The sequence below is a fragment of the Dendrobium catenatum genome, unplaced genomic scaffold, assembly GCF_001605985.2.
Source record: "Dendrobium catenatum unplaced genomic scaffold, ASM160598v2 fragScaff_scaffold_1615, whole genome shotgun sequence".
Lineage (NCBI taxonomy): Eukaryota > Viridiplantae > Streptophyta > Magnoliopsida > Asparagales > Orchidaceae > Dendrobium > Dendrobium catenatum.
Window position 1 is genome coordinate 502,310 of NW_021320077.1, and position 12,298 is coordinate 514,607.

At 34.9% G+C, this 12,298-nt stretch overlaps 1 protein-coding gene across 1 annotated transcript in view; it reads left to right on the forward strand.

Annotated features, from left to right (window-relative positions):
- Positions 1 to 969: 969 nt before the first annotated feature.
- The window catches only part of LOC110094849 (ribulose-1,5 bisphosphate carboxylase/oxygenase large subunit N-methyltransferase, chloroplastic), a 71,098-nt gene continuing 59,769 nt past the window's right edge, over positions 970 to 12,298 (forward strand). The window contains exons 1-2 of the mRNA XM_020820185.2: positions 970 to 1,352; positions 1,445 to 1,520. Of these exons, the coding sequence (XP_020675844.1) occupies positions 1,020 to 1,352; positions 1,445 to 1,520 (409 nt within the window). The 5' untranslated portion in view covers positions 970 to 1,019. The remainder of the gene's footprint in view (positions 1,353 to 1,444; positions 1,521 to 12,298) is intronic.

Below are 12,298 nucleotides of genomic sequence, written 5' to 3' on the forward strand. Positions count from 1 at the left end.
ATTATCTAGCTGATCGATTTTCTAATGAATTTGTCAAACCGGCTGGGCCGATTAGAGGTGCAAACGAGTCAAGCTGATTCACGAGCTGGCTTAGACTCGACTCGGTAACAGGCTCGATGAGTCGAGCTTATTGAGCTCGCGAGTCGAACTCGAACACACTTTAGAGCTCGAAGGCTTATCGAGATCGAGCTCGAACAAACCTCATACTCGACTTGTTGGCTTGACGAGCAGCTCAACGGTTGCGGGCTGGAAATCCTAATCCATGGAGCAGGAGAGCAGGAAATTGAAATTAGCGGAGTTGGCATGCCAGATCTCGACTATCTAGCGAGCGGTAAATCCAAGTCGAGCGGGAAATCCAAATTGTTAGTAATTTTTGACTACGAGTCGAGCGGGAAATCAAAATCCTAATCCACAGAATAGGCCTTGGGACAACGTCGTCGGAGTTCGGAAAGATGACAGAGAAGATCTGGACGACGACGTCTGTCATTTTTGACTGCAGCTCTAGTCCTTGGGACGACGTCCCTGGAGTTCGGGTAGAAGACGAATACAATAATAAGCTCGTGACGAAGAATATTGACGGCGGATTGGTTGTGGTCGGGAAGAAGATCTAGACAAGGGACGAGGGACCACGTCGTTGAAGTTTGGGAAGAAGAAGAACGCGAAGACAAGTTCGACAATGGAGCTCGAATTGAGCTCGACAAGCCGCTTGACATGAAGACGAGTCAAGCTCGAGCTCGAATTTTGAGCTCCACTTGAGTTCTAGCGCGAGCTCGACTCGATATTAGATAGTCTAACCTGACTCGAATAGCATTGACTTGAACTAGACTCACACTAATTTGCACCCCTAGGGCCGATCAAATTTTCAGAACAGTGATTTGATCTTCCCCTCTCCATATTCCTTTTATTGTTTTACACACCAATCATTAATAGTTTTTTTTACTCATATTGATTTTAATGAATTTTAAATGGTGATTTTTGCTCCAACTCTCACCGCAAACTCTCAACTACCACGCCATTCAATGGCATCTTCCTACCTCCGCGGCTCCTTCCCTTCTACCCTTCTGTCGACTTCCCGCCGATCCTCAATACCGTCAACATTCTACTTCCCCTTACTTCCTATCCGCAACGCTCGCCGCCGGAACCGCTTACTCGCTTGCGCCGCCGACACCCTTCTAGCTGGAGCGCGAAGGGAAGACTGGAGTAGCGGCACGAAAGGCTCGGAGGCCGTGGATCTGAAGTCTTGGCTAGTCAGAGAGGGGCTTCCCCCTTGCAAGGTTGTTCTTCAGGAGAGGCATTTTCACGATGGGAAACACCGCCCTATTCATTACGTGGCTGCCAGTGAAGATCTTCAAGTAGGATCGATTGGTTTCTCTAGTGTTTGATTTCTGTTGATTTTGTTTCTTCTGAGCTTATTGTGTGATGTTCTTGTCCTCCGTGATAGCAGGAGGGGGATGTAGCCTTTACTGTGCCGAATTCTTTGGTGGTCACGCTCGAGAGGGTTTTAGGAGATGAGACTATAGGTATGGCAGTCCTTGCGCATGTTTGCTTCCTTTAATTATTTGCTTCCTTTACGCTGATACTGTTTGACGGTTATTTTGAGTATTCTTTCAAAACTTAAATTTTGGAGGAGAATGGGATAGGCTGTGGAAGGGAAATTATGCCCCGCTAGGTTTTTTAACTTTGAAATTTTAGTTTCCTTTTTGGTTAATCGAAACATCTTTCTTTCTTTTTTTTTGGTGAGGAAGCGCCTGCCAGGAGCGAATAACATGAACAAAAAATAAAAATAAAAAAGACTAAGCTTGGCAAAAGACAAAGATTTATGTGATTTGTCTAAAATAAACCTGTACCCATGAGATTTTGAGTCCTTTCTCTATTATAAATAGGATCCCGTTGCATATAAAATTTATTGAACAAAGCGACTCATTCTTTTTTGTTCCATTGGATTTCTAATTTGTATTCTCTGATCTATTGATGTTAAATCATCCAATTGTTTAAACGATTGTTGCTCACAAAAGGTTAATTTCACTTTAAAACATGCACCTACTTTTCCCAATAATCTGCAATCTTGCTATGCCAGAATTGTTAAATTTGATCTGATATGTGAAAAACAGGAAAAAGATGTTATTTGAATTTTGGTTGTGATTGTTTGGAACTGAATCCTAAGAGTTGTAATGAGGTCGTGAATGGTGATCATGATCTGCCAAGAAAGATCCCTTTTTTATAAACAAATTTTCTGTTGATGTGGAGATTTTTCTGGATGTTTTGTATTAATGCAATCAACATTTATGGCGACAGTCTTTTAAATTTTTTATTCATCCATATCTCTTGCAGCTTAGTTGAAATCCTTGTATATAAACTATGTGCTTACACTCTTGGAAAATTTAGCATATAAGGGATAATTTATCATACCATTAACTTAATGAGACACTTACATAGCTTAAAAAATTGATATCTAAAATTTATTTAAAGAAAATACAACCTCTGTACCATTAAAATATGACTCTAATTCATCAAATATAATTGATGGTATGTTACATCTACAAATAATGTTTCTATTTATACAATTAACAAATATTAACAAAAAAAAAATTAAGAGTAAGATTATAGATCTTAAAATTTTGTCTGTGCACTAGAACGCTAATGTTATGTGAAAAAAAATAGCTAGTGATATTAAGAATGTTGCGAACGATATGATTGGAGTATAAAAAGAAAAACTCATAATAGTAAAAATAGTTGGTAGTCGAATCAAAGTGTGTAATAAAAGATAAAAAATAAAAAAAATCTTATAGAAATTGTTTTAGATGTAAAAATAACGAAAATTGGGAATGATATAAATAGACTTGTAAGGAGTTTAAAAAAGCAATATGTGATGCAAATATTTTAGCTTTTAATGATTTATATAATAGATTATATACTAAGGGGAGTGAAAATATAAGTATAAATTAGTCAAGCAAAGAGGTAAGAGTAGTAAAAATTTAGTGCATTAAGGATGAAGATAAAAAAAGTACTTTTATTAAAGTGGATATTTAACAAAGGTGGATGAGATAATTTGCTAAGTTTTTCAATGAAGATTGTGAGAGTACGATTGACTTTGGTGACCTTAGCACCCTATATGAAAATAGAGATTTTTGTTTTTATCGGTGTATTAGTAAAGTTGAACTTAGAGAGACTTAAAAAAAATGAAGTGCGAAAAAGCTATTGGACTTGATGATATTCTAATAGAGGTGTGGAAATGCTTAGGAGATGAAGGAATTTCTTGGCTTACTAAACTTTTAAATATTATTTTGAAGACAAATATTTTCAGATGAGTGTATTGATTCATATTTTTAAGAATAAAGGTGATGCACAAGATTGTGCGAATTATAGATGAATTAAGTTAATTTGTCATACTTTAAAACTATGCGAGAGAGTTATGGAGCATAAGTTACGATGTGTTACTATTGTTTCTTAAAATAAAATTGGATTCATGTTGTGTAGCTCTACTATGGAAGCTATACATTTATTGAGAGATTTGCTGGAGAAGTATAAAGAGAATGAGGAGGATCTACATGTGATATTTATTGATTTAGATAAAGTATATGATAAAGCTTCAAGAGAAGTGCTATAGAGAGTTCTAGAAAAAAGGTGTTAATAATGCTTATATTTAAGTCATTAAGGATATGTATGAAGGAGTTATTACTTGTGTTCAAACATAAAGTAGTTTAACCTAGTATTTTCCTCTTTCAGCTTAATTACATCAAATATCAGCCTTAAGCCCATATTTTTTTTGCTTTAGTCATGGGTGTTCTTACTAGACATTTGGAAGAGGCTGCACCTTGGTGTATGCGTTTTGTTGATATGACTAGAAATGGTGTTGAAGATTAACTTGAATTATGGAGGTCAACCTTTGAGTCTAAAGGTTTTTGTTTTAGTAAATCTAAAACCGAATACATTGGTGTAATTTTAGCAATAATAGATCTAGTGGGAGGATTGTGACTTTGGGTGTTCAAGTCATTAGTAAGAGTATACATTTTATATATCTCGATCATTGTTCAGAGTGATGGGGAAATAGATGATGATATAATTAGTACAATTCATGTTGGATGGTTGAAGTAGAGGAATGCATTGGGCTTGTGGTGTGATAGAAAAATATCCTCAAACTTAAGGGAAAATTCTATAAGATGGTGGTTAGACCTATAATGCTTTAAGGCAAAGAATGTTGGCCATTAAAAGAGAAGCATGATATTAAGTTAAGTGTTGCAGAGATGAGGATGCTCAGGTGGATGAGTTGTTTTACTCTTAGAGACATAATACGAAACGAGCATATTCGTGAAAAGGTTGGAGTAGCTCCAGTGGCAGATAAGATTAAAGGGAGTTGTCTTAGATAATTTGGTCACATAAAACAACGGCCTTCCGCTAACCCACTTAGGAGAGTAGATGTATTAGATTTGGCTTATTTTAAGAAAGATAAAGGTAGATCTATAAGACTTGGTTAGAAAATATTAGAAATAATATTTCTTTATTAGGTTTAAATGAGAATTCGACTTTTAATAGAACACAATTGAGAAAAAATGATTAATGCAGCCGACCCCACGTAGTGGGATAAAGGCTTGATGTTGTTATTATTGTGGATAATCAATTAGCATATATTTATTTGTACATAAATAGAAATATGTATAATACAAAAATTTATTAAATCTACCCATGTCAGCCAAATTAAATAAATTTGTAGATAACTTTAAAACAGTGCAAATTTAAATTATTAGTCATTCTAGGTCATTAAAATTGGGGTAAAAAACTCGGAAATAAAAAATGCCTTGAAGAAGATGAAGAATATTAGTACAATCTTCGATGCTGCTCTCCATTATGAATGAAGAAGCTCTAAAAATGTAAAAAAATTAAAATAAGAACATTAAATATGATTTTAGGCAAATCAATGAATGCACAGATGTCACTAAATTTAACCGAAGTTATGCACCATATGAAAATAATATAAAAAAATAAAAAAAATGATTTATTTTGGCAAACTTCATAGATTTAACAGATTCCCACTTGAGGCGCCTATTGCCTTTGTAAAAAGACTAATGAGTCAATCCAAACTTTTCACATTTTTAAAATAAATCTTTTGTGATGGTGTAAGTTGTCTTGTCGCTTTGTTTAAGCACCATAGGTGCTAGACATTGTTACCTTAATAATTATTTTGTAGCTTTATTGTTGCATAAGTTGATGACATAATGGTCTTTCTAGCAAGGACAAGCCGGTGATGACCAAAAGATGTGCAACTACTGTGCTAAGGGTAGCACTAACTAACTAACCTCTTTCTTATTTTCCCTTATTATTTGTACTCTTATTCTCTTAATTTTTTTAATTTTTTCCTACATATGTTTCTCCATTATAAATGAAGAAGCTCTAAAAAAGTAGAAAAAATAAAAATTTTAAATAAGATTGTAGGTGAATTAATGAATGCACATATCTCACTAAGTTTAACCAAAGTTATGCACCTATGAAAACAATATATATAAAAAAAATACTTATTTTAGCAAAGTTCATAGATTTAAAAGATTTTCACTTGAGGCGCCTATTGCCTTTGTAAATAGGCCAATGAGACAGTCTTCAAAATTTTAAATAAATCTTTCGTGAAAGTGCTAAGTTGGCTCGCCACTTTGTTCAAGCACCATAGGTGCTAAGACATTAATACCTCAATAATTATTATTTCTATCCTGTTTCTGTGTTGCTTTATTGTTGCATAAATCGATGACATAATTGTCTTTCTAGCATGGACAAGCCGATGATGACCAAGAGATGCCCAAGTACTATGCTAATGGTAGCATTAACTAACTAACCTCTTTTCTTATTTTCCCTGATTCTTTGTACCATTATTCTCTTAATTCTTTTTATTTTTTCTACATATGTTTACCGTATAAAACTATTTTACCGTATAAAACTATTTGTTGAATCTACTTGACCATACATACAAACCAATGTCTAATTTTTCTTTTATAAAATGTCTGTCAACTTCTATGTGCTTGGTCCTGTCATGTTGGATTGGATTGTTAGCTATGTTGATTGCTGAATTGTTGTCACAATGTAACTTTATGGATTTGTCCCACTTGATCCTTAGATCTTCTATAATCATCTTTTTTCATAATAATCATATATTCCCAAGGCTATAATCCTATATTCTGCTTCTGCACTAGATCTTGCTAGCACATTCTATTTCTTCTCTAAGTAACTAGGTTTCCTCTAATGAATGTGCAGTACCTAGAAGTAGATCTTCTGTCTGTTGGTGATCCTGCATAATCAACATCAGTGTATGCCTCTAGGGTTATTCTGTCATCTCTTCTAAAGAGAATTCATTTCCCTGGGTTACCCTTGACGTAGTGCAATATTTTGTCTAATGCTTGCATATAAGTTTGTTTTGGATTTTGCATAAACTGACTAATCATACTTGCAACAAATGTTATATTTGGTCTCATTTGGGAAAGATAGATCAATTTTCTCACAAATCTCTGGTAAGCCCCTTTATCAACATCTAGATCTTCTTTTGCTTCTCCCAATTTGAGATTCGATTTTACTAGTGTTGGTATTAGCTTGCATGCCAGTTTTCCTGTTTCCTTTAATAGATGTTAATGTACTTTTGTTGTGAGAGGAAGATTCATTTGCTATAATGAGCAACTTCAATTCCAAGAAAGTATTTCAATTTACCAAGTGCTTTGATATCAAATTCCTTCGTAAGATTTTTCAAACTTTCTTTCTCCTTTTCATCATTCCTAATCAAGATAATATCATCCACATAGACTAATAATATTGTGACTTCTCCTGAGTCTATGTGTTTAAAGAAGAGTGTATGGTTCCCTTGATTGATGTAAGCAAGCCATACCCCTTCTCCCCTTGCTTGCTGGGCTGTTCGGTTCCTCTTGCTGGGCAGTTTGGTTCATTTCCCCTATTTTTGCCTCTTCGTTTCTTATACCTTCCCGATTCTTTCCCCCTGTCGCTGTCCGTTCATTGGCTGTGTGCCTCTTCATGTGCTGCTCCAGCCGGTGGACTTTTGGTCTTTTGCCTCCCCCTTTTCTATTGGCTTGTATGGGCGGCTGTTTTGGCTGTTTGGCTCCCTTTCTTTACTTATAAATTGGGGCTGTTTTATCGCATTTGAGAGTATGTTTTGTGTGAGAAAATATTTGGAATGTAAACCTGCGTGTTTTCACTAGTTTGTGAAGCTAGCTTTTTTCCCCTTCCTCTCTTTGAATTCATCTCGGACTTCTTATTTAATTCTTCTTTCCGCAAGTGTCCACTCCATTTGCATCTTTCTTCTCAATCAATGAAAAGGTTTTAGGTGTTTTTATGTTCTAATATGAAATTCGTATTTTTAGGGTGTCATTGCATCGTATTCATGTTATGTCCTTTATTTCAAGCTTATAGTGTCAAATTTAGTGTGTTTTGTCATTCTTTAAAGGATTTTGAAAGGAAGACAAGTCTTTTAATATGCAATCTTAGTTCCTATAAATTTTGATTGCATCAATTTGATATCAGAGCTTAGATTTTTGTTGAGTTTTCTTTTCTTTTTTTTTGTCTTGAAAAAAAGGAAAATCATGATGTAATTGAATCTGAAGTTGGAGAAAGTAAGCCAAATAATCTCGACGAAGCTATTCCTAAAAGTCGATGGATCCCTCCACGAGGAAGTTCCTCCAATCCCATACAAAACTAGTTGTATAAAATTCAATATCAAATGTATTTGTGTACGAAAAAATATGAGAAGAGGAAGAAACTTCTGCAAGCCCAGTTTAATTAAGAAAAAGAAATGATCCAGAGAAAGTATGTGGCCTTGATTCAAGAATTGGAAGTGGCTCCTTCGGCACATTATGGAGGTTCTGAAGCCTCCTCATTAGGAGATGAGAACTCTCAACCGGGGGAGATTTGATGTAAGAAAGCCATACCCCCCCTCCCCTTGTTTGTTGGGCTGTTCGATTCTCCTTGCTTGCTGGGCTATTCAGTTCCTCCTGCTAGGCTGTTCGGTTCATTTACCCTATTTTCGGCTCTTCGTTTCCTCTGCCTGCGCAGTTCTTTCCCCCCCTGGCGCTGTCCGTTCATTGGTTGTGTCCCGCGTGGCGCTTTGTGTGCTGATGGACTTTTGGTCTTTTGCCTCCCCCTTTTCTATTGGCTTGTATGGGTGGCTGTTTTGGCTGTTTCGCTCCCTTTCTTCACTTACAAATTGGGGTTGTTTTATGGCATTTGAGAGTATGTTTTGTGTGAGAAAATATTTGGAATGTAAACCTGCGGGGTTTTACTAGCGTGCGAGCTAGCTTCTTTCCCCTTCCCCTCTTTGAATTTGTCTCAGGCTTCTTATCAATTTCTTCTCTTTGCAAGTGTCCACCCCATCTGTATCTTTCTTCTCAATCAATGAAAATCTTTTAGATGTATTTATGTTCTAATATAAAAAGTCTTATTTTTGGGGTGTCATTGCATCGTGTTTCATGTCATGTCCTTTATTTCAAGCTTATAGTGTCAAATTTAGTGTGTTTTGTCATCTTTAAAGGATTTTGAAAGGAGGACAAGTCTCTTAATATGCAATTTTTGCTCCTATAAATTTTGATTGCTTCATTGACTTTGTCGATACCCATTAAGAAGCATGAAGTTTGAGAATTTTCCAAACCAAACCCTAAGTGATTGTTTATGTTGCACCGATATGAATATAGCGACACGAATACTACATGATATGGATATGGGACACGTCAATTCTTTAAAGTACAGGATACGGGTACGACACAGACACAACATTATAATTTATAAATCATACATAAAAATCAAGAAAGAAATCAAGCAAAATATTTGAAATTACAAAAAAAAAAAAAGAAAACAACATCATTTGTAGCCTTGTAGCTTATAATATCAAAATAAAAATAAGCATTAAATGTTTAGTACAACAACAAAAGCATAAAGATAAATTGTCTAGCACATGAAGTTTCAACTATTTAATAGAAGGAAATATATGATTAGCTTCTTTAGTGATTTGCGTTTGAACTTCTATATCATCTTCAATAAATATCATAGCTTCTAATTCAAGCTTATCAAGTGAAAGATTAGTAATTTCTAATATTCTCATATTATCAAGAGACTCAAATCTAACTCAGAATTGAGAGAACCTCTCTCGCAGTTGCAGAAGTAAATACGACGCATCTTCTTTTGGATTTTTTTTTTCAATGGACACGCGTATCAGATACACGTGCTTTTGAAATTAAATAGTATTTTAATTGGATACGGCTTTGCCTTATCCGCCACGTATCGGTGCCATATCGGATGCTTATCGGTGTATCATATACAACACGCCTTCCTAAATAGGTGTATCGGTGCAACATAAGTAATTGCTTTAGCCCATATAAGGCTTTTCTCAACCTGTATACTTTATCACCTCAAGAGTTTTCCTTAAATCTTGGTGATATCTCCATAAATATCTCTTCCTCTAAGTACCTCTGTTGGAATGCATTTTTACATCTTGTTGTTCCAGGTGCCAATTGTACTTAGCTGCTAGTGAAAGTAGGTTCCTGACAGTGTTCATTTTGGCTATAGGTGCAAATGTTTTCTGGTTGTCAATGCCATTTGTTTGAGTATACCCTTTTGCCACTAGTTTTGCTTTGTACCTTTCAAGTGTGCCGTCAGTTTTGTATTTAAAGAGAACACCCATTTGTAGCCGACTGATTTTTTCCCTTTCGAAAGTTCGATGATTTCCCATTTATTTTTCTTCTCTAGGGCATGTATTTCATCTCTCATGATATTTTTTTAATTTTTATCGGACAAGACCTCAGAAACATTGTTAGGAATATGAATTTCTTCTAGTGTAAGTAGGAAGTTTTTATGTGAGGATGAAAAGTTATTGAAGGAAATAGGAGTTAGCTATGGGATACAAGAGAGATGATGAATTTGTATTTACCTTAATTCCAGGAGATGGTTCATATTCTTGGATCTGCTTCGGAATACAATTTGAACTTATATGCCTGGAATATATGTTCCCAAATCTACTAACAGATTTGTCTTCAGGTTCCTTATGTTTGATTTCAGGAGGATTGGTTTGAGGTGGAAGGTTAAGAGGGGCAAGCTCACTTTCCTCATCTTTCTTTGTTTCAGTCTCCCCTGAAGATGAGGTTTAGTAAAATAAGAATTTTGTTCATCAAAGGTAAATCCACAGAGAAAATAGTTTTTTTTTTTTGGAATGATAACACTTGTACCCTTTTTGGGTGGCTGAATATCCAACAAAGATGCATTCGAGTGCTCTTGGATCTAATTTTTCTCTATTTTGGCTGTGAATATAAACATAAGCAGTGCATCCAAAGATTATGTGTGTAAGGTTACATGGGTTCAAAACTCAGGGTAAAGGAGGACAAAATTTCCATTGAAGTTTTTAGTTCTAAGGCTATTGAAGGTAATTGGTTTATGAGGTAAGTGACAGTTAGAAGGGCTTCCCCCCAATATAATTTGGGTGTACTATAGTGTTATAGGAAAGCATGTCTGGTGACTAAAAGGTAACAATTTTTTTTTCTCTGCAACCCTATTTTGTTGTGGGGTGTGAACACAGGAGGACTCATTGATGATACCTTCACTTTGGAAGTATGAGGATAGGGTTTAGTTAAAATAGTTTTTGGCATTGTCTGAGCAAAATTTTCTTATTTTCATCTCAAATTGATTTTGGATCATATTGTGAAAAATGAAAAGAATTGTGCTAACATTGGATTTACTTTTGAGGAGATAAATCCAGAAAACTCGAGTGCAATCATTAATGAATGATACAAACTAGCGTTCTCCAAAGTTATTGTGGATTTTTAGGGCCCCATATATCATTATCAATAAGATAGGAAGGAGTATCACATCTCTCTTTTTTTTTTGAAAGAAGTTCTTTTATGTTTGTCTAACTCATAAGTTTCACAATAAAAATTTTTGGAAAATTTTTAGATACATATGTTTTAGGATATCAAAAGAGGATGTCCTAATCTATATTGATGAAGCCATATAATGGATCTCTTTTCAACTAGGGATAATTTAGAGTAGTTATTTTTAGATTTGTTCAGTTCTTTCAGGTAGTAAAGTCTAGCTCTCTCCTTAGCAAGTCCAATCTTTTTTCCTGATCTCTGGTCCTGAAATAAGCAATAAGAAGGATTAAATAGAGCTTGAAAATTAAGGTTATTGATAAGTTTTTGTATTGATATTAGGTTTGTGGATAATTGTGGTACGTGGAGCACATTTTTTAGGGTGAGGGAGGGAGATAAGATAATGTCTCATTGGCTTCCTACCGTGGTAAAATAACCATCAATAATGATAATTTTCTTGTCACTTAAGCAAGGAGTATAGTTAATGAAGTTGGTAGGTGAGTGGGTCATGTGATCTACGGCTCCTGAATTAATGATCCATAATTCTTTTAAATGATTTCTAGAGGTACTTAAACTAATGGAAATAGGAAACTTGCCTGACTGTGCAAGAGAGGAAGATGCATTTGATTTTTCAAAAGATACCAGTAGTTATTTTAGTTTATCAATATCTTATTTATTGAATTTTCAGAAGCTGGACTGTATTTCTGGGTTAAGATGACTTGTTGTATTGTGGACATGTGATGCACTTCTTGTTTCACCTTTTTGATTCCACTCCTTGTTGGGGGTTTACCATATATTTTTTAGCACGTCTCCTTTGTATGTCTTGACTTTTTGCAATAACTGCACCAAAGCGTGTCTTTGTCTTTAAATTTTGAGGAGTCTTTACCTTTTTCCTTTTATGGAGCTTCTTTGGTCATCATTGCGGAGCTCTCAACAACTTTTGGCTCCAACATTACACCTCGTTAGCTTTCTTCAGCACAGAGGAGGGTAATGGTTTCATTTAGTGATGGTGTCTCTTTTTTGTCGAGGATATGGACTCTTACTTGATCAAATTCTTTATTTAGTCCTGCAAGAAATTATTTATTCTATCTTTTTCAAAAAAGTTTTTTAGGATAACAACATCTTATGTACATTTAGTCTCTATGCATTTGTAGTGATCAAGTTATTGCACTACAGGAAAACTATCTATTACCGGCGGAATTTTCCGGCGGAGTTCCGGCGGAATTGTTTCCGGCGGTTTTTCCGGCGCATTTCCGACGGATAGAGGTCAAATTTTTCCGACTAATGTTTTCGACAGAATTTCCGACGGATTTTCCGGCGGATTTTTTCCGGCAGAGTTTTCGGCGGAATTTAAAATTTTATGAAAATAAATACTTTGAAAAATAATTTATTAAATAACTTATTTTAATTATTTATTAATTTTAATAATTTATTAAATTATATTTATTAAATAATAATTATTA